This window comes from Rhopilema esculentum, chromosome 20 (genome assembly GCF_057945365.1).
Source record: "Rhopilema esculentum isolate cy_ngs chromosome 20, ASM5794536v1, whole genome shotgun sequence".
In the NCBI taxonomy this organism is placed as follows: Eukaryota; Metazoa; Cnidaria; class Scyphozoa; order Rhizostomeae; family Rhizostomatidae; genus Rhopilema; species Rhopilema esculentum.
Window position 1 is genome coordinate 14,772,424 of NC_142834.1, and position 22,131 is coordinate 14,794,554.

The 22,131-nt window shown below is 36.6% G+C and overlaps 3 protein-coding genes across 3 annotated transcripts in view; 2 read left to right on the plus strand and 1 right to left on the minus strand.

The window, feature by feature from the left end:
• LOC135687011 (gamma-tubulin complex component 4) overlaps nucleotides 1-6,927 on the minus strand; it is a 23,494-nt gene extending 16,567 nt beyond the window's left edge. The window contains exons 1-8 of the mRNA XM_089114252.1: nucleotides 6,789-6,927; nucleotides 4,832-4,979; nucleotides 3,622-3,731; nucleotides 3,077-3,130; nucleotides 2,463-2,519; nucleotides 1,948-2,027; nucleotides 1,474-1,681; nucleotides 931-1,032 (exon numbers count right to left, since the gene is read on the minus strand). Of these exons, the coding sequence (XP_088970378.1) occupies nucleotides 931-1,032; nucleotides 1,474-1,681; nucleotides 1,948-2,027; nucleotides 2,463-2,519; nucleotides 3,077-3,130; nucleotides 3,622-3,731; nucleotides 4,832-4,979; nucleotides 6,789-6,869 (840 nt within the window). The 5' untranslated portion in view covers nucleotides 6,870-6,927. The remainder of the gene's footprint in view (nucleotides 1-930; nucleotides 1,033-1,473; nucleotides 1,682-1,947; nucleotides 2,028-2,462; nucleotides 2,520-3,076; nucleotides 3,131-3,621; nucleotides 3,732-4,831; nucleotides 4,980-6,788) is intronic.
• A 48-nt stretch (nucleotides 6,928-6,975) lies between these two features.
• LOC135687015 (small ribosomal subunit protein eS6) lies at nucleotides 6,976-10,013 on the plus strand. Its single transcript, XM_065203442.1, has 3 exons — nucleotides 6,976-7,106; nucleotides 8,163-8,571; nucleotides 9,645-10,013. Exons 1-3 carry the CDS (start codon nucleotides 7,101-7,103, stop codon nucleotides 9,974-9,976), a joined length of 747 nt encoding a protein of 248 aa, XP_065059514.1. The 5' UTR covers nucleotides 6,976-7,100; the 3' UTR covers nucleotides 9,977-10,013.
• A 2,518-nt stretch (nucleotides 10,014-12,531) lies between these two features.
• On the plus strand, nucleotides 12,532-22,019 carry LOC135687012 (SH2 domain-containing adapter protein F). The gene is made up of 6 exons (XM_065203439.2): nucleotides 12,532-12,923; nucleotides 14,416-14,764; nucleotides 15,420-15,585; nucleotides 18,270-18,680; nucleotides 19,467-19,586; nucleotides 20,350-22,019. The coding sequence occupies exons 1-6, from the start codon at nucleotides 12,561-12,563 to the stop codon at nucleotides 20,555-20,557; spliced, it is 1,617 nt and encodes a 538-aa protein (XP_065059511.2). The 5' UTR covers nucleotides 12,532-12,560; the 3' UTR covers nucleotides 20,558-22,019.
• The last annotated feature ends 112 nt before the right edge of the window (nucleotides 22,020-22,131 follow it).

A 22,131-nucleotide genomic window follows, 5' to 3' on the forward strand; every position in this document is an offset into this window, starting at 1 on the left:
TCACGGTAATACAGAGCTATGGTACATGCTCTAGCATTCTAAGTTCTATTTTATGCTTCATTCCATTTAGAGTCTGTATCATAAAATCAGGGAAAATTCTTTTCTTTGGGAAACATGTAGCTACACATCTGAGGATTGCAGTCTTATGAAAACGTTTAATACAAATTAGTTATTACAATCTAAATTGGCAATTAACGAATAAATTATCAATCTTGACCAATCATGTCCTTAGTGTCTTGAGAGCTTTGCTGACACTGTATATCAAAGGCAGGTACTTTAAGCTGATTACTTCTTAGCAATTCAGATTTTGTTAGATATTTAGTTGGTTTTAATTAGCCTTAATAGCTAGTAGTGTACGTTTACCATCTTCAAAGAAAGTAAAGAAAAACAATAGTTTATACATCAAAATGCAAAGAGGGGTTTTCAAAAGTGGGAGTTTATCAAAAAAAATTTACTTCCAACCAGGGTGGATGATTATGCGAGAGGGGGCTTAAAGTGCCTATGAAATGAAATTTCACACATACTGTAGATTTTTTGAAAGAAATGAAACTTCTACATGTAGCTTCAATATCAAACGAAAATTAACTCAAAAATTTGCACGGGAAGGTTTGTTTTCGGGGTTTTAAAAACAATGACTCTGAATGACAAAGCATAAGATTCAGTGACGTCACGGATAACACGCGCTTTGTCACAGTTTAAAACGTGAAAATAGGATATTCAACCTAAACTTTTAGACAATTCTGCAAGAAAAAAATCACCTCAACATATATAATTGAAATCAGCAAATTTTGCTAATAAAAAGTGTGTTTTTATCTAAACTTGTCAAATTTCATTTCATAGGCACTTTAACTGAAAGAGTAAGCTTATGTGAAGGGGAAAATTTAAAGATTTACCATATCTAAAACTGATGACAGTAATCAAAGAGTGTACCTTTTCAACTAGCCGTGATGTGATATATCTAGGCAGCATTTCTGGGGCAACATTAGCAACCACAGCTTCATCTTTTACAACCTCATCAGCATTATCTTCTGCCTACAAACATCAGAATCATAGTGTTGTCAGGATTTAAGGTGTAAGGCTAGCTCAGATGTTAGGGTTCCTGACTACAGATCCAAAGGTCTGGGGTTTGAGCTAAACATTCACGTAGAGTGAAAAGAGTCACAAGCTCTCTCTAATCCCAGGTGCAGGAATCACAAGGTGTGGTCACATCAAGAGGAAACACCAGGACATTGCTTGTTATGCACAGCTTCTCAGTGTTATAAAAACTACCTCAGAAGCAAGGTAGCAACAAGCCGAAATATATTAAGCTACCATAAAAAATAAGATCAGGACAACTTAATGGTAATGGCTTAAGAATAAGAATATAAAAAATTGAGTCAATAAAAGGCTTTATGTGGCAAACAGTTTCTATAAGACAAGCTAAAACTCTGGTTATCATATTTTTACAAAAGTCACAGAAGCTGAATAGCCGACCTTCAGTTTTTCTAGGTCTCTACCAGTGATGCCTCTAATGATGACCCCAGCTTGGGGCTGTAGAGCTGGCTCATCTTCTTTGGCTTTCTCTCCCTGCTTTTGAGGGCCAATCGCAATAAAGAATTCATTGTACTGATCCAGTAAGTTGCCATGTAACATCCAAGCACTGAGCTGCTTAAAAAGCACTGAATGACAGACATGAAGAACCCTGAAACAAAAATTGTTAATCCTGGAAAATGTAAAAGGGCCTCAGATCAATAAAACAGTAAAGGCGTTACCATGAAGAATAAATCATCAGATTTGTAGACAGGCTTTACCATGAAGAATAAACCATCAGATTTGCAGACAGGCTTTACCATGAAGAATAAACCATCACATTTGTAGACAGGCTTTACTATGGAGATTAAACCATCAGATTTGTAAACATTCCAGACAAAAACCAATTACTGATGGGTTAGGTTTGATAAAAAATACCTTTCTAAAGCATCTTTAACATCAGGCATTCCACATAATGAGTGCTCATGCAACAGATCTAGAATCTGGCATCCATGAACCTAGAAAATTTATCAAACAATAGTATACAGAGAACCATTTCAAGCAGATTCATAAAACCAAGCTGAAAGCCTTCAACCAATACACCAAAATACTAATGGGATTGTTTGTCGAAATATCATTAATAAATTTGCTATTTTTCTCTAGTACAATTTTACTTCTTCCTAATTATATTCGTAAGTGTAAAGACAACAGGATTTTAACGACAACTAATAGATAGTGCGGGAAAATTACCGACCTGAGTGAGGCTCGAACTCACAACCCCTGACTTTGCACATCAAGTGCTCTGCAACTGAGCTACCGGGTCGTGCTTTCAAGCGATCACCCCAGGCCATAATTATATTTGATTATATTGTACAGAATGCAAATTAGTATATTATTCTGTAGCCTTTTTATCTAGACAAATGAAATCAAGTGCCCCCAAGGCTACAACATACCTTCTTTGATTCAATGATCTCAATGAGCTCAGCTAATATTGGGAAAAGAATATGATACTGCAAGAAAAAGATTTAAGAAAAAATTACCAAATTACAAGAACACAGTATAAGCTAGGATATAGTACAATATCTTAATTTCAAGAGTTCAATACACCATAAAACAGTTCTTCAATCTTCAATCGTTAACTCCTAAAGGCTATACAACCAATCTGGAGTAAAAAAAAAAAAAATAGGAAAAGGAAAATTAACTTAGGAGTAGGATTAATACCATTTCCACCCAGGGCTCCAGTTTGTTAATTTCTACAAAATGTTGCATTCCAGAATATTGTGAAAAATCCAAAGTCTTAAAGGCTTTCACCAGCATTGATAGAAATCTGATTTTTCCTGATAATATCCTTAACTAGATTGCATTTAACATTTTCATGATATGCCACCAAAAGAGTTTCATGGCTCTCAATGGCTAAAACTAACAGGGCAAAATATGTGTTTCAAAAGAATTATAATCTGAAACTAACTGCAAAAAATTTCTTACAATCATCAAATAAAGTATAGTGTTGCAAAAAAGGATGCAAAAAAGGATCAATCTAATAAAGTGAATATCAGCAAATTCTTACTGTTTCTAATGCACCAAAGATGTAAGAAAGTGGCATAGCTGAATCCTTGAGAACCTAAAAACAAATTATGTAATTTATATGATCAGCAAAGAAAATGGCCAATTATAGAAAAACAGTGTCCTGGTCTTTCCTCTCGATGTGAGCACACCTCGTGATTCCTACGCCTGGAATAACAGAGAGCTGGCGACTCTCCCCACTCTGAGTGAAAGTTTGGTCATGCCAGAGACTCCAACCAGGGACGAAAGTTTTGATTAACAACTTTGAGTCCATTTCTTTCCATAAAATTTAATGTAAGAAAGAAATTAGAAGGATATTTATCAGGTATATAAAATACTGGATCAAAAAAACAGTGATACAATTTGAGAAACAATGCTCTATATTGATATATTTTTCAGAAGGGCAAAGTTCCTGACTGATAAAGATAACTGGGTTTGAAAATTTTAAAAAATAAACAACTTTTTACTTGACCTTACAAAATCTAATCGCATTAGCTTACTTTTTACTATAACAAAAAATGTAATGGGATTTAAAACACATTTTCATACTTCATTTTCCAGCCTAATAAGAATTTCTTGATATGGTTTTAGGATTTCTTTGAAGCCAGAAGCAAATGCTCTAATGTAGATGCCATTTCTTGAATCACTATCACCAATATCTAGGAAGTAGATAATAAATTATCCAGATTTAAATAATCTTCATCATCATCAGGTACCATCTTCTATAAGAAGGTTGGCTACCATGACCCTCCAACGATCCCAAAATCTGAGTTTTGGTTTGTTGTCATGGTCATAGATAGGGGCTAATAGTAGAGATGGGCCCCCAGAACCACATCTACAGTGTTTTTAAAGGGACACCATCCCTCTTTCCAGGAGTTCTTCCGCCCAAAGCCATTGACCCTGGAGAGATAGCTCACCCGCCCTCCTTGCCGGTCTCCTGCTGAGTTAGCTGTTGGCCATCGCTCGTTGCCCTGAGCTTGGGAACCCTGCCAGGTGGTACCAGTCGGGTCAGGTCCACCTGTAAGCTAGTGGAGGGAAGGGACGCTTTAATTCCCCATTCATGTCCTGTTGGAGCATGCCACTGCCCTGCTCCAGTAATATTAGTTTATCCTATTAGAGAGATTCTGATGCTTTATTTCAGTTGACATGGCGCATAACCGAAAAGGTCAAGGAGACATCCAAGATTTACAAACAAAATGTTTCCTTTAGTTCTATGGCAAGGACTATTTTTGTCTAAATATATAGAAATTGGCTGCAAAGGTAAGAAAGTCTTTATTTACATTGAAAACTGATGCATTGAAAGTTATAACCGGAGTGCGTCAGTTTTCATTTCTACTCAAAGTATTTTATCTGAACAAACATTTTCAATTAGTTTATTCTTAAGAGCCTGACACATACTGCAAAAAAGGTTAATGCAGAAAGTGGCACAAACCAAGGTCATAAAACAGATTACATTGTGCTTTCAGGTATGCTTTTGGAGGAGTGCAAAATTGTTTGTTAATCATCTCTTTAGTAAATAGTAAATCTTGTTTCTTGAGAAAAAAAGGAAGACTCTAATAAACGAAGGCATGATTTTCAGGAAGGGTGGCACCAATAGGTTTTATTCAAAGTACAGCTCTCATTCTTTCAGGCATAAAACTACCTTTGGTGCAACTGAATTACAAAGTGTGTAGTAGACTATGATTCTTAAAGTTAACATAATAGAATCAATATAAATAAATACAAGACATATCAAAAAAGGTTTGCCTGAAATAAATACCTGCATTTGTAAAGATTTGCACAGATGTGAGGTTTACATCATATTTCCGTATGAAGCTGACAAAGAGTTGATAGTAAGACCCAAGCTTGCAAAGCAATTGCAGTTGCTCAATTTCACTTGGGTGGATAAACTCAATTTCTCTCACAACCTGATTGAAATGTAAAAAATAAATGTAATGTTCAAGGCCATGTTATTCAAGATTGCAAAAAAGATACAGAATTTCGAAAAGTTAGATATTTTTTCCTACCACAAATCTATTTCATCCTACTACTCTTCAGAGTATGAAACTAAAACAACTAAAACATGCCATTCTGCTATCAGGCAACATTTACTGGAAACCAAGATTAAGCAAAAAACGTGACAGCTTGCTTCTACAACCCCATTATCAATGCCAAAAAGGTGCCAATTTCTTTTTTAAACTGTTTTCTGAAACTTTTTGCACTCCTCCTAAAGATGCCTTCGAGGCTTTGTCATCTAGAGGTGTTAAATAGAGTGCTTGAGTTTCTTAGGGGCTTGTTTTTTGAAGTACATTCATTTTGCGTAGAGCAAGGCCTTACACAACAATAATTCTGTCCTTAAATTTCATGTGATATTTTACTGTCGGACAATTGAGCGATATTAGGCTTGAGCTACAAGGCTCATGAAAAGGCAAAGTAAATCTTCCTGGCAAAGTAAATATTAGTTGTAATTATACATTTTTAACAAGTTTAATAGAAATTAAAGACTTTATGGGTTAGTTCAGTGAGCAACAACCACATTATTAGGGTCCATAAATATACTAGATTACATGCGGTACAATATGATGCTATAATAACGATCAATGTATTAAGTAAATTGAGCCAGGAAAATTTTTATAAAATAATTAGGGTGTCAAGTAAGTCTTTTGTGGGGCTGCCTTTGTGTTTCCTTGCCAATATAGAAAATTTGCACAAACAAGCTAACAAAAATTGTTCCTAACAATGTGAATGTTACATGGGGGCTTATTACAGGTTTGCAGCTTCACGGCCTTGACCCTCTTTCTATATGCGACCTATGGCTCTGGCAATGGGTTTTCTGCAGATTACGGCTTCAGCATAAGATGCGTCTTGCATCTTTTGGTGTAAATTGGCAACCATTTTTATCAAGTAAGAAAGTTTTCAAAAGATATGCACTCAATAGATATTGAACAAGGTTTAATCCAACGCCATGCAAAACAAGTTACTTCTATCAATGTTTCCTTAGTATTTAAAGCGAGTATTTCACTTTTTGTGCCAGGGCACGTCTTGCAATCACAGTTGCCTTTTTGCGAATTATTTTAATGCTGTTTTTGACTGCTATTTGCAGCTTATAGACCTTCTATAATAGGCCCCTTACATCGCAGTTTGCTGTTTGACTGATTTTTTTGGAAAAAATTCTAGTGGGGTGTTCAAATAAAAAAGCCGACAGAAATCATTTTAAAAAATGATGTTTTGTCATAGTTTTAGGCTTCCTTTATCTGTTCGGGTAAAAATAGTTCATCATGCTCACTCTGGCTGCCAGAGTGCAAAGAATTTTTTTTGCGTGGGGAATTATTTTCTTTCGCTTACGCTTGCGCGGGAACAAATCATGTTGCAAAATCACAGGTAAAAGCTGCGGGATTTCATTTTTAAGTAGCACTTTTAGGGCTCTAGATTAGGCTATGCACGGAGTTCACACAAAAGTCTATACCCAAACGCGTTCCCCGCGCATACCCAAACTTTGCAGTCTGGTCTGGTTGGTCTGATGGCCTGCCGGATGAGTCTTGTGTAGTGCGTTTACAACTTTGAAATAATTATTGAAACATTGAAATAAATATAAAAGACAATTAAATAATTATAAATAGCTGTAGAAGATTTTAGCCTCAACATGATATATTTATGCTTTGTTATGTTATGAAAACTTATTTTGAAAAAAAACAATGGGAAATAGACTGATGGCTGAGAAGGTTTATTCGCCAAACCTCGATTTCTTTATTCTGAGGATTTTCCCTAAACAGAGATCCTGGGATTCCGGATAATGCAAGTAGCAATTCGTGAAGCATATTTAATTCTTAAACAACAACTTTCTTCTCTTCATATCTGCGTCTTTATCAGACAGAATCACTTCGTAGTTTTGCCGCCATTTTACTCACAGCCTCGATACAAATTAAAATACTGGAGCCTCGTGCTGAATTTCGATCCAGACTTTTTGCTGCGCGGTTGCCTCGATAGGCCTTTCTCTGAAGTGTAATGTCTCGAATGTGATTTGGAGAGGCATCAAATAGGCCACCAAAATGAAGGTAGTTTTCCACTTTCCTTGTCCCTTTCTATTACATAAAATTTAACTAACATGTCAACTGTCATTATTCCTACTCATGCTTTAAACAATATTTCCATATCTTTTGAGATTGCTTAGATATCATTCGATTCTGATACACACGATGAACTCTTGCATTTATAGAAAATTCATGTTCAGAAGTTTACAGTTGTTATCTAGTGGCATTGGACAGATAATTGAAGTGCCATTCAAATTATAAAATTCAGGATTGGAATTGTTTAGTTTGCATTTTCCTAAAAAATCGTTCAAGTGATATTTATGATAATATATTTCTCGGTGAAAATGCCTAAAAACTTTGGGGGAAATGATATCTCCTATACACCTTGTCTCGTCCCAGAAGAGCTTATAGGATACAAACTTGCGTCGGTTTTCTGCATGACAATTGAATCGTACGTTCAAAACTTGTTTTAAAATGGGCCTAAAAGGTAACTCAACATGGTGGACTTCTTATTGCGAAAAAGGCTACTTCAAAGTTTGGTCTTGGTATGGCCGCTTGTGATTTTGCAGGATTTGCATCAAACATGTATCACAACATGGTTTGTTGCATCACAACAGCCTCACTGCAGCTCCTTGTGCATGTCTTGATAGAGCCATATTTTCTTCCCATTTTCATCCAGCTGCCTGTTCCAAAAGACTTGGTTCATTACCGCATAGGTTTTTCCTCTTGAAATTTCTTCCTGAATGTATCTGTTGCAAATGCCAGTATTCCAGAGTTCTGTTATGCCAGATTTTTTAATATATACTTGGAAGATAATATATACTTTTTTAATATACAGAAAGGTGACAAGTTACAGTTATCAAGAACTCTTTTACATGTCTGTAATCTCCTGGATTTTTTAAGTCCTTTCCCCCAGCAACCAGAAGCTTGTATGGGGCTAATAATTTTGCCTTTTAAATCCTCCTAGTGCCCTTAAAAAGTTTTTTTATCAAAGGCATTTTATTTTTATTGAAGAACAAAGTTTTCAATTCTAGAACAGTCTTTTAAACAAAGATCTTAAATTTGATGTCTTTGTCGTAGTTAAACATTGCATACCCTGCTAATGGCTCACAGAAACTAATTGAGATTGATGATGAGCTCAAAGTCAGGAACTTTTATGAAAAACGCATGGCTCAGGAAGTCAGTGCTGATTGCCTTGGTGAGGAATGGAAAGGCTATGTTGTCCGCATCACTGGTGGAAATGATAAGCAAGGGTTCCCCATGAAGCAGGGTGTCATGACCAACCAGCGTGTGAAGCTGCTCTTGAAAAAGGGACACTCTTGTTACAGACCAAGAAGGAAGGGAGAGCGCAAGCGCAAATCTGTCCGTGGGTGCATTGTAGATGCCAACCTCAGTGTCCTCAACCTTTGCATTATCAAGAAGGGAGAACAAGACATCCCTGGATTGACTGACAGAGTTGTACCAAGAAGACTTGGACCAAAACGAGCAGGTACTTAGCATACAGATCTCCTTTGTCAGCAGAAATGAATTTTGATCAATAGATTTACTCTTTAGGGCACTGCCAGGCCTTAATTTTTTTATATTTGCTTCTTATTAAATCCTAAATATTTAGACATGTATGATCCTTTTCTATGATCAAGTTTTAATGAAAATTAACCAGGTAGAAAGTGATAAACTCCTGTGTTGAAAGCCATACCACAACCTTATAAAAGCCTTGCCAACTAATGGCAAACATTCCACAAGATATAATGTTTTAAGAGCTTGTTGCCTGGTTGCTGCTTAGTACCATAAATAGTCTGACACTCAGTTCATCATAATCATGTGCCCCTAATTGATATGGGCAGATAAGCCTTTACCTGCTGTTTAGAATTAAATGACGAAAGGACTGTCACATTTATTTTTTCTTGATATTTTTCTTAAATATTTAAAACAATCTATATTCTCAGTTTACTTAACCTAAAAGGTTTGAAAGCCCATTGCCAACCTTGTTTTTTTTATTTATACTCTAAATGAAATATATAATTTTTATTAAAATTCAACATTGTAATTTATCTGATTGGATTTACTATCTCTATAACTACAAACTTCTCTACTAACATAACAAGGACAATACCAAGAGAAGCCCAAGACCTTTCCTACCCCATGGCCAAAGCATAGAGAAATATTTAAGCAATGTTTACTTGTCAGGACATACAAGCAGAAAACAAGCATGAAAATAAAATATTAAAAGAGAAAAAGATTACTTGAAAAGGAATGTGAACTATTTGCAAGGAGTTACTGTTAGATATAATTTTCATCTCACTAGTTTGTGGGATACCTTTAAGACCATCAAAAAGTCTCTGCACATTCAATGCATAACAGAGCAGCAGAATGTCCCCTAAAAGCCACTGTGACACAGTATCAGCCATCATAGGATTTACATTATCAATAAAATTGCAGTGAAATTTTCAATAGGTTTTGCATGTTGAAGTACCCTCTAAGTAGTCAGTACATCCTAATGCTATTAGTCCCGTTACTGAAAATTTGTTCAAGATGACAATTGATGGTGTTTTCTTTATTTAGGTAAAATCCGAAAGCTTTTCAACCTGAGCAAAGTTGATGATGTCAGGCAATATGTCATCAGACGACCAATTGAGCCAAAAGAAGGGAAGCCTGAGCCAAAGAAACCAAAGTCTAAAGCCCCCAAAATTCAGCGATTGGTTACCCCACAAAGGGTGCAACGCAAGAGACACGAGTTGTCCCTCAAACGAGGCCGTGCAGCCAAGGCTAAGCACGAGGCTGCAGAATATGCTAAAGTATTGGCAAAGAGAGCGAAGGAGGCCAAGGAGAAGAGACATGAGTTGCACATGAAGAGGCGAAGATTGTCCAGTCTCCGAGAATCAAAAAGCCATTAATTTCCTATTGAAATAAATGATCGATTACACTTGAAAATGATTGCTGTTTTTCTGTTTGAAATCTGCTGTTCTTGAGATGCAGGAACCTCTGATCACATTCTGGTGTTGGGGTGGGGCTCAAACTTTAATGGTCGTTTTCCCACCGTTATATTTGATGCCACACTATAAGTATCTACTTCAGTTGAAAAGTAGGTGGGGCTATAGCCTTTTTTATAAGAATCCGTAAATTTTAGTTCAGGCTGACTGTTCTTATTTTTTTTTAAAAACCTGAGGCTGGATTGTTCTTGATTTGTTTTTATATTAACAGGGTGTTAGCAGTGTGATGGCTAGCTTTTTAGCTCTAAGGAGGTGTTCAGGCCTCATTTATCAACATAGCGAGTGAGACAACTTTCATTTGCCGACAAGTTTGAATATTCACGGAAAAAGCACCCATGCATGGCCAAAAATATTCGTTTTTAAGATAAATAAATGCAATAAAGAATCGCATTGAGCAAAATATAAAAGAGCAACCCTAAAGCTTGCTTTCCACAATGAATTAACGTGAGTTAATTTGTAATTTTGTGATCTGACATTGTTAAAAAGCTATCTCGTTGTGGAAACGCTCATTACAAAATTTTTTGATCTCAAACTCAAGAGTTAACTTCAGAAAGCCGACGCGTGGGAGGGGAATGTGCTACCATTTACACTGAGGTTCTTACGCAACGCACTTGCACTGAGCATTTCTTAGGAAGAAGTGACTGACTCGTCAGATAGCACTACCTTATTCGAACTTTGGCTACTGCAGTTCGCACAAACGTAATTTAAATGATCTAAATACTAATTATTTGATTGAAAAATTATGGAGGAAATGCTTTTGCTGACATCCAGCCTCGTATTAATACAAAGTTATGCCAACTTATCATTTAATGACGTCATAATAAGAATACTGATGTCGGCAAATCATTCTTAAATGAACATCAATTGAAAGCTTGCAATGAGACGATTCATGTAACTTGCGTCAGAAAATAACACTCCAGTAAAGAGGTAGCGATTATTTTGTCTGACTTTTTACTGTTAAATGACGTCATCAGTCCCGTGACATCCAGGCATTTTAAAAAAGTCACCTGGCAGATTATGAAAGCCTGGACTCCCTACTACAAGAATCTGTTGAGAAAGAAACATTAGCTTGAATGTCAGATTGTCAGGCTATATGTCCTGTCTAACGGGCCAAGAGAATTTCTTGGAGCCATGGCCCCATGCCCTACCCCGTAGAAACGGTACTGCGGCCCTCTTTTCTCATTTCAGATAGATTTGGGAGGCTCAGCTTCCTTTCACTTAACAACCCTTCTGGTTTGACAAATTCTGTGTTGGCAACTCTTTATTATGCTCATGGGCTTCGACGTAGGTTTGAAAGTGGGGGGGGGGGAGGTACCCTGGGTACAAGACTCACTTTATATATAAAATAGGAGAGTCTCTTTCATATCATATAGGATGAGTCTTGTACCCAGGGTGGGGGCAGAGGAAAATTTTACAATCATAACAGAGGATTTTGAGCAAATGCTTAACTGTTTTCCAAAAAAGTGGGGGGCCCTTCGTCGAAGGCCCTGATACAAAGAAGAACCTTTAAGGAGTCAGACTGTTCTTGGGTCTTCTTAGATTTTACTTTAAAAATTCTTTTTAAATACTTTTCAATACTTTTGAATGCATTTCAAATGTGGAAAAATTTTTAGGACAGGGGTGCTTAGGCTGGGGTTGACTGGCCCAAAGGCAACTTTTGCTGCAATCTTTTGACCCAAAAAGCCTGAGCAACCCTATCCTGTATGAGAACCCGCCGTCAGATTTTAATTTTAAGTAATGAAAATCTCCTTCTCGGCGGTAAGCCAGAAGCGCACAGCATCTTGATTGCAGCTTGAAACGTAGAATGAAGGGATCAGTGACGTAGAAATCCCGCTGCATGTAGTCAGAACATTCCAATCATGCAAATACCACCCTTTTAGCTTAAAAATTACCCTTTGTAGCAATCTTTATTGCAACTTTTTACAAAAAACGTTTGCACGTTATATATTAAGTTATTCTAATAGAGAAGGTTATCTTTTTTAGAACAACTTAATTTCTTTGTGAGGAAGGGTGCTTTTCTAGAGAAAAGGCACTTTCTAGACAAAATAGGACACTTTTCTTGCAAAAAAGGGTATTCCTTAGCTGCAAAAAGTTACTGTCAGTTGCTACTTTGAAAAAAGTTTGTTGCTGCTTGTCATCACCAACGAATTACTTTTGCAATGCTAGTTGAGTCATGAGCAATGTAAAGTTGCGTATTTCCAATTGCCCTCTTCCTGCATCAAAAAAATTTTTATGATTGGTCAGCACGTAAAATATCCGAAAAACTATAGCTTTTGACGCAAATTCGGCTTGACTCCCTAGCAACTTACAGGCTAAGGTTTCTACCCCCACATGTTTTGAAGGAAGATCATTGAAAAAGATGAAAGGAATTTTAATCATGACCAAATGAGAAGATTCGCCATCGATCATTTGTTTTCCGCCCTCGTTTCTTACTTCCTCATTTGCCATATATCACGTGACTATCCCCAAGATATACTTAGTATACAACATGGCGAGTGGAGCAGGGAAGGGAAATTTCGGCAGTAAATTCAGAAATTTTATAGGCGTAAAGAAGAAACCCAAACAAAAGGACGGCAGCACAGGTTCAGTTGGCTCAGGTGAATCAGATGATGAAGGTTACATGGATCCAGAGGGTCTTTTTGCAACAGAACCACCGGGTCAACCGAAGCCACCTATCCCGGACTACCCTCCACCATTTTGCCCTGGGTCGAAGTATTCGCCGAAAGTATCGAGACCGTATTCATCTATCGAACCAAATACAACTTCAAGTTTAAACGCTGCGGAAATGAGGGACTATGCAAGAAGTCTTGATAATTCAAAAAAGAAGCCGAAACCGACAATTCCAGAAAAGGTATCCAATTGCTTTTTTACGATGTCATTTTTATTGTCATTTTTGAGTGCGAAGAGGTGTCCAGAAATCCTGAGATAACCCGGTCTATAAAAGCTAGGTATTGTAGTCTTTGTGGAAATTGAAAAGGAAATATTAGAATGACGGCAGTTTATGAGAATTATGGCCTGTAAATGAGATATCGGGCCTAATTTTATTTTGTGTGATGTTGTTTGTTGGTTAAGGGCTTTGGTAAACTGGGATTTCTGCCAGGTCGTTGAATAACTTCCTTCTACTTGTCAGTAAATAAGAGTTCAAGTTGTGTTCATCTCTCCCCCAAAACTATTAGTGCTAGATGTAAAAATGGTTTTCCTATGTCCAGGTTTGAATTCAACATTTCTGAAGTCAATTTTTTTATGAAATAGTTGAATTATTTGTCAATCTGCCAAGTCAATTCAAATTCAAATTCGTTTTCATTTCAAACAACAAGAAATACAAGTTAAAGTTTAAATACAAATTTGTGAAGAGATTACAGTACAAATTCTAAATCTTAACTAATGACAATTGCTAATACAAAAAACAGTAATAAAATAACTTCATATATTATTTTTACTCATTGTTTAGGACCCTTAGAAAAAATTCCGATAAGACTATCAAGTTAAGGGCCCTGCTTTTTAAGCATTGTAATTAACTGAATTGAAGTTTAAGAACGGTAACAACAGCATACAGTATAATCCGGTTATAGCGTACTTTAAGGGACCAGTGACTTAAGTATGTTTTATCCGAAGTATGTTGTAATGAGGGTAAGTAAAAATTGACGAAAACCAAGCACACTTTTTGCCAGGACCAAGCACACCAGTAGGTTATACCTGAAAGTACGTAATAACCAAGTACGTTATAACAGGATTCTACTGTAATAAAGAAAGCATAAAAATGAATTGAACGTATAAATTGCAGGTACAATAATATGTATATAAAGAAAACAAACTATGGCTCTTAATTATCTCTCTTTTCCCTGATTTTATTTGTTATCAGCCTGATTTTATCAGCCTTGTATATATTTACTCATTGCTACTAAAAGCTAAAAATAATTCAAGACATAAAGGCTAATGAAAACTTGAATGCCGGAAAATGCCAGAATTCCTGCCACATTTTTAGCCCGATCCCTGCTCATAAAAAATTCTCAGTTCCTGATTCCCATTTCACAAAAAACATATTGGGTTCCCTCTATAAGATTTTTTTTATATCCATTAAAAAGTTACAAAACATAAATACAAGCTACGCTACTTACAAATTCACTTTACAATACTACTCGGACAATACCCCAAGGAGCAAAAGACTATGACTACCCCGGGGCCATAGACACAGAGGTTAAAATAAACTACTATAGTCTGTCTCAAATTACATGCCACAAGAAATGTCTGTGATCAATTCGAACTCTATAAGAATCATTTTATCAACACTTTTATCAACACTCAGAAAAGTTGAAACATTTTTTTCGCTTTCCATGGCCTAGCCTAAAGCTATGTCAAGACCAGGGGGTGATGACTACAGTGACCCTTGGGATACCAGAACATCAAATGCAGCATCTCAGAGACCTGCTGCCAATCAGAGGGTGCCACAAGGGGATAATTATACAAATCCATATGATTCAAGAGGGTCCCATGCACCTCCACATACCCAGAAGCCACAACCTACATCCCGTGAGAATTACATTGAACCATGGGATGCAAGATCTAAACCACGTGACATGAAAACGAAACACAAGGATGATTATACAGACCCATGGGACTCTAAGGCACCTGCAAGCCTTCCCAAAAGCAGTTTTGAAGAAGATGAAGACTACACTGTTCCATATGATGCAGGTTTGTTAATCATAGAAGGTCATATTTGTGTTCAAAGCTGTTTCCTCTGCTTAGACTTTTGTTCAGAATTCAGAGCTCAGAGCTCAGAGTATTATAATGTAAAAGAAACATAATGTGTTTTGTTTTAACAATCCAAAAAAATTTTGTCTTCAAATGCATGTTCTCTCTGTTAAATGGCTCAACAATCAAGAGAAATTTCAAAGAGTTAAAAAACAGTGGTGTGATGAATTTGTGATTCAGGACTGATTATTTAAAAAAATGACAATTTTAACATTTATCATTATTTAGCATTTTTAGTTATTTTGAATTTTTCTACCTGTTCTTTGGATGTCAATACATTTCTGGTAAGAGATGTCAAGTTCATATTGTAAATTTTCTGTTATGAAATTGTAAAAAAAGCAATCTTGTGGCTCAGTTGATATTGAATTATGTTACCTCAGAATAAGAGTCTTTGAAGAAAAAGTAAATATCTTTTGTTGAACTTTTGTAATTCCATGCACAGTGGCATTTGGAATGCTAAAATTATTGCTTTTATCTCTTTTGTATATGTTCAAAATCTTATGATATATTAAGCTGGATTCACAAACTTTTTATTGGGCTAGTGGATTATAACTTTGCTAGCAATTTTTCATGCAGTTATCTTTTTCAAAACAAGGTAAACCTACACCCACAATGCAAGGAAATGCAGGAAACCCACCTCTTGCAGAAATGGACGATCTTTATGATGTCCCTTACGAAGAACAAATGGCTGCTGCCAGAGCCAAAGTAAAGGTGGAGTCAGAACACCAATATGTTAATGGCACAATGCAAACACCCAAGAGGTAGGAAGTTTTTCAAAGTTTGCTATTTTATGAAGACTGGTTTTTTATAAAGTGCTTGAGGCCATGTAGACAGACTTGTATAGATCAGGTGTGCATATCAAGATGGTATTAAGTTGCAAGTCTTGATTTCACCTGGTTTTAAGGTAAGAGTTGAGTGGAGAATTGTTCTAATTGTAATGATTTATCAGAAGAAAGAACACTTTTTCCTAGGTATTACAAAACGCTATGCCTTTAAGTTGCAATGGTCACTAGCTAGCCATATTTTATCCTCAAGTGATAAGGCCATTATCCTAAACCTGAAAATTTACAGGCACCTCAGAACAACAATAAATTTGTTCCAAATTTGTTTATTGTGGTCAAAGCCTTGTTTCTGTAATGTCAAAGCCAAAGTCTTTCTGTAATGATATGGTACTTACAAGGAACAGTAACTAAGTTTTAATATTGAGGTTTCACTGTGACTTCAATCCATGGAATGTTTATCTGTCTAATTAAGTGTGATCCAGCTCAGTGTTCACTTTCATTGAATGTTTAAGATATCACCCAACTCAATGGACAGCAAACATGAGGTTATTCAGAACTCTTCTCAAATTACCCAAGACAGTACTTTGCAAATATCAAATCTCCTATGTTTCCTAGAAGATTTTCCTTTATGGAACAAAATGTTTGTGCTTCTGTCTGTTCAAGATTTAGGCAAGCTTAGCTTTAGGCAAATGAAGGATAAAATTTTCAATACTTAGAATTTTCAAGGAACGCTTCCGCAATTTGGCTGAAGGAAGAACAGTGTCAAGGAAGTATGGAAAAATCAATAACTTTACCCTTTTGCACAGAAAATACAAGCTGTCAATGGAATAAGCTGTCAGTTCTCTGGGAAGTTATTTGAAGTGTGTTATTTCGGGGGGGGGGGTGTTATTTCAAGGCTCTTGAACTTTGGAATGAACAATTTTTCCATGACCTGTCCCAAAAAGGTATGCAATTTTTCCAATGGCAGTTCCATTGAAATTATCCAGCACGGTTGAAGTCAGGTCTTAAGTTCGATTTTGTTGGTTTTAGAATTAAGAAGAAATTAATCACTGTCTACCTACAATATCGTACAACTACAAATTCAAAATTACTAAGAGCTGTTGTTTATTTTCCTTCGAATCAGCAACCATTTTGTCTCTAATTTCGGATATTTTGTATACTATAAAACTAATTTCTCAGAACCATTAAAATAAGCTTTAAACGACAATGAGAATTGGAGTGATCGAGCTCAAAATGATCTGTCAAGTTAATATACATAAACATTAACAAAAATTTTAATGAAACGAAATGATAAAGAAAAACAGTAAAATAAACAACTGAATAGCAGTTTGAATTCTATCTTTATGCATTTCCTGGTAGCAGTTAGATTATTATTATTATGAATACTGAAATACACATATCCTTCAAACATTTATCAGCTCATTTGAAGAGCTCAGAAAGCCCGCATCAAAACACGACTCCCAGGAAGATCAGACGTCAAATTCGCAAATATTATTAAATTCACAAATATTATTAAATAATTTTTTAAAATTTTATCTTCCATTCTTAGTTTTTTTTAGCTTATCATAACTTGTATTTAGGTTTCTGATGGGATATCGTGTTGAAATAAAAATTATTAATTAAAAAAATAAAGTGAAAAAAACGTTTTAAATGTTTCTGCAACATTTCTTCGTAAAAGCAGAAACTCTTGTAGTATATTCAAACGTGCTTGAAAAGTCGTAACGTGTCCAAATTTTCAATGATACACAATAAGAGATACAGGTCAGCTCTTTGTTGTCACAGTGTAGCTCGTTTTGCCTCTGTGTGTTCAATTGATGGCATCATATTCATATTTGTGTTAGGAATTACGTCCTATAGACACGTATTTTCAAGACCGAGCTTGACCTGGTCACATGAGATCCCATGTCTCATGTGATATATCAATATAAACATACAAGGAAGGCTCTTTCAAGCCGCCGGAGAGGGAGAGAGGCTTATTAATTCTAGATATCCTAAAAAGGCAAACTATTAGTGTTTTGAGCTTATTTCAAAAAAGTTGCAAAGAGACATAATTCCTATGCAATCTGGATTTATGTCGGAGGCCTTCAATACCGTACCGAATGTCGTACGATTCTTTTACAAATCGCTTTATCCTTTTTGCAACCTACCTAACCTACCGGGAAGGTTAGAATACTCGGATTCTCGAGCTGGACTAGACTTTTTGCTTAAAAAACACTTGCTTTTTATTTTTAAACACGTGGCCCAAGCCTCAAGATATTGGTAACATTGCACATGAGAGCACCAAGACCGGTCCACCGATGTTCTTGTCTGAAAATAGGGTGCTTAAGGAAAAGGGGGGTTTCATATTTTTGCTTTGATCGGTGAGGGGGGCTTAATAGAGGGTGTTGCTAAATAGAGCCTATAGCAAGCTAACCTTTACAAAGAGTTGTATATTTTGCGACAGGTGTAACTTAAAGGCTCCTGCATAACCAGCATGCTTTGCAAATATATTTTCAAAACCTGCCTAATGTCATACTGCATGAAAATACAAAATACAATCAATTTCTCCTCGCGTAAGAAGACAGCTAACGCAAAGCATGCCGGATGCGCAAGAGCCTTTCAGCTAAATAACTGTCATTCGATGCTATCTTCGTTACAAATAACCGATTTATTTTCGTACCCAGTCCACCTCCAGCCGATGACTACGATGAGCCATGGGAACAGAAATCAAAATTGCTACAAGCACTTCATAAGCCTCCTGTCCAATCCACGGAGCAACCTCGTACGCAGCGTCCACAGCACCAATCACACGCACCTAGTCAGAAAACTGCGCCTCCTCAGCAGACTGTCAAGGATGACTATGACGCGCCATGGGAATGGAGCAACAAATCTCTCACAAAGGCATTCGCTAACTTGCCTCCACCAACTGCAGCACTGGCAGCGAGATCAATGGAAAAAGTTGGCGGCTCAGTAACGCAACATAATAGACCAATGAGTATGCCACCAGTACAAAATCAGTCATCAGTTGAACTGCCCCCGTCTAACAGTCCAAGAGTATTCGAAGTCGACCCCACGATGCCATTACAAAACCAAGGGTATGTTTCAGTTATATTTGTGTTCAGCTTATGCTTTCGTCTCACAAAGCATGGATAAGAGTAAAAAAATCAAAGTAACTGATGCAGGTTATTATAAACAACTGTCACGGTTATTTGGACAATTACTTCCAACATTGGACCCCCATTCACTCAAAGTGTCAGGGGGAGTAGAGAAATGGTTGATATAAACGGGGGAGGGGGGGCTCGAGCATCAGCAGGCATACAGTAAAAATCGTGAAAAAGAGTTCCTAAAAGGACATATAAGAAATCAACCAGCCTCATTTAGAAATATTTTCTTGCATATATATATGAAACGTAGCAGCTGATATGAAATTTCGAATTTCTTTAAAGCAGAGATTTACTGTATCCGTCAACATAATCACTCGGGAGAAAGGAGGGTTAGTTCGCAGAAGTGGGATTTCTGAATAAGAATATTTGTTCGCTGTTCAATGGTTTGTTTGAATCACATAACCTCTTATGCAGTAGTTGAGAAGATATCTTAAATCTGAATGTAATAAACCTGCTCAGCTCAGTGACCTCGATCTCATGAGGAGGCTCGTAGAATTCCCGCTAGAGTTCAACGAGGCTCCTGCAGTTTTTATTTTCACCGTATGACTTGCGTGATATTTGTATTGCTGCATGTATTGAAAAATTTAAGTGATTTGTTATTTCTGATGTATTATTTTTGGGTAATAGTTCCGTGAAAGTCCTTGACCTGAATAGCTACGCGAGACATCACATTTGATAGTATTAGCAAATAATACATTTTTAAAAATCCAATTTTAGATGGTATCATGGAAAGATAACCCGATTTGATGCGGAGGAGCTGTTGAGAAACGTCCCCGATTGCAGTTACCTAATCAGGGACAGTGAAAGTTCCAAAACTGACTTTTCATTGTCACTCAAGTAAGTCTTTCTTTATACTCTTTTCTGAAGCAGCTATGTTTAAAATAATTTGATTTGTCTCCATATAAGTTCTAAAGAACTGCGTCAAAAATGTCAATGAAGCCAGAGGAATTGCCAGTTTATAAATTTATGACGTCCATTTGATAAAAATTCATTTCATTGCGGTCCATGTCGAATGTTTGTCTGTTTTCTGCGCGCTGTTTGACTCACGTGATTCGACGCAGTCCTTAGTTTTGCCACCATTTGCTATATTTTGTTCCACTGCCTCGGTTCTTAGTATCATTGGCGGCGCCAGCAATTAGGTAGATGTGAGACAAAGGAGGAAAGTTTAGGCCACGCCCTTTTTACTGTCAGCAAACGCCCCTCAACCAAAAGGGCATATTCTCAACGTCAATTTTACGTCCATGACTTCCTTTTGGTTTCGTAAAAACAGTTTCAATATTATAGAATTGCATCACAAAGAATGCTTTGCCAAAACATTACCCATCTACGAACTTTTTCTCATCGAATTTAGACAAAATGCAAAATCGAACATGCTGAGAACTTAGGGGGTGGGGGCCATGTCACTTCAACAGTCCCCCCATTTGTGCCGTCATTGTGTAGTATTGTGATTTGATTGGCATATCCCACAACAAAATTAGAATTTAGAATCTTTTAAAATAGATCGTGCAGTTTATTACAAATGGTATCAATATTAATGGTATTTTCTCTATACCGTGATATTTGTTTGTTTCTTAACTGACTTTGTTTCATTTGTTGACAGGAATAACGATGAGCCAATGCACCTCAAAATAGCTTGTCGTGAAGGAAGGTTTATCTTAGGGCAGCATAGCAAGCCATATGATAGTATACCTGAAATGGTCCATCACTATTCAATGAACAAGTTAAATATTCGTGGAGCTGAACATGTCAAGCTCATCTACCCAGTCATTCAAGAAGCTATGTATTTTACTGTGGAGCCTGGTACCTAATGACGCAATCTCTGTTCGAATACGCAACAAAAGCTCGAGCTCCTGTGAAGCAACACAAGCCATTGGCATAATAGCTCCATTACTAGCATGCAGCTTGTTTCTGTTCACAAAAGGCCAAATCTTTGTGGTACCTTTACGCAGAATGATAGTTTTCCTAGTACCCCTGCGCCTTTGTGTAAAGCGCCTTCAGTCCATCACCCCTATCTTTATCTCCGTAACAAGCTACTAGTGCTTTTTACAATTAAACACCAATCTGTGAAAGTTTCTTAATAATGAAACTTGCTTGTATACTCTGTATTCAAACAATGCTAGCTAGCAACGTGCTTTGTCGATAACTCAAAATTTGCTGGTTGTTTGAAAGCTGGAGTCTTCGTTTGAACTGAAGACTTCCCTCACCAGGAACTTCCCTCATTTTATGAACTCAAGCAAAATATGATTTCTTAACTGTGCCAATATTGACGCGTTCCTCTCTCATTAGCGAGGGGAGGTCTGCCCAATTTTCACAACGATGCTTTGGTACCCTAAAGACATTGCCTCGTAGTGTTTCTACCAGAAATACTATCAATCTCACAGCCCGGGCCAAGGTGAACAGGAAGCTGCATGTAATTGTCTTTCTAGTTTAGATAGCGCCAAATATGGATATCATTTGAATCAATTATCAGACTTTGTTAAGATAATGCTGTAAGAATCTTGTTTTATAACTTGAGACTGAAATTTCATAATTGTACTCCCATTTGAAAGTCCTTAAATGATATTTGTTTTCCAAGTAAAATGCCTCAAAGTGCTTGAAAAACTGTTAGCTCGTGTATTTCACAGGATGGTGTGTAGCAGCGATTCGCGTTATTCGAGAAATTCAAGTTCACGAAGAATTGTTTAGAAATTCTGGCTTAAAATTTGAATTTGATGAATCAGCTAAGATTTCCATCTTATTTGTAAATTGATTCGATTTTTGAGAAGTAGGTAGAAATATTGTTTTATTGTAAAGCAGATTAACCATTTTGTTCAACTTTAGTGTATGTAGAGATTTCATGTTGGAGCATTCATCTGAAAATTGCTTATCGGCGACTCAAGAACTTGGGGACCAAAATATCGTGCTAGAGGATGCCTTTTTTTTGTCACTTCAAGCTACGTCGCTATTTAGTTACAGAATTTAAGAATCGTTTGGATAACCTAGTATTTATAGAGAGCTAGGGGTGTAGAGCTCGGATAAGCCCCCTTATTAATGCCTTAGAGTAACCCTATTTCTACTTTTGTCCTTTTATGGGGAAGTTTTCACCTTGGCCCCAATGTTCTTTGCAAAGCTCAACACCCCTTTTCTTTTAAAGATGATGTCTTCATGAATGGAAGTAATAAATTTTGCTTGATATATTTAGTATTGTTGATTGGAAACCTCAATGAAATTTGTAAATGTCTTACGACGAGAAATATATATCAAAATATTCCAAAAGATTGATTCGTTTTTTGAAGATGTTTTCTTTGAATTGGCTTCTACGATTTTCTTCCATTTAAATGCAATTTATTATATAAAATTATGCCTGCCCCCTCTAGAGCTAGCAATATTAGCAAAAAGCAAT

Coding starts and splice junctions, on each gene's coding strand:
- LOC135687012 (XM_065203439.2), top strand. CDS start 12,561: ATGGCGAGTGGAGCAGGGAAGGGAAATTTCGGCAGTAAATTCAGAAAT. Junction 12,924..14,415: donor AACCGACAATTCCAGAAAAG/GTATCCAATTGC, acceptor TCCATGGCCTAG/CCTAAAGCTATGTCAAGACC. Junction 19,587..20,349: donor GACTTTTCATTGTCACTCAA/GTAAGTCTTTCT, acceptor ATTTGTTGACAG/GAATAACGATGAGCCAATGC.
- LOC135687015 (XM_065203442.1), top strand. Junction 8,572..9,644: donor ACTTGGACCAAAACGAGCAG/GTACTTAGCATA, acceptor TTCTTTATTTAG/GTAAAATCCGAAAGCTTTTC.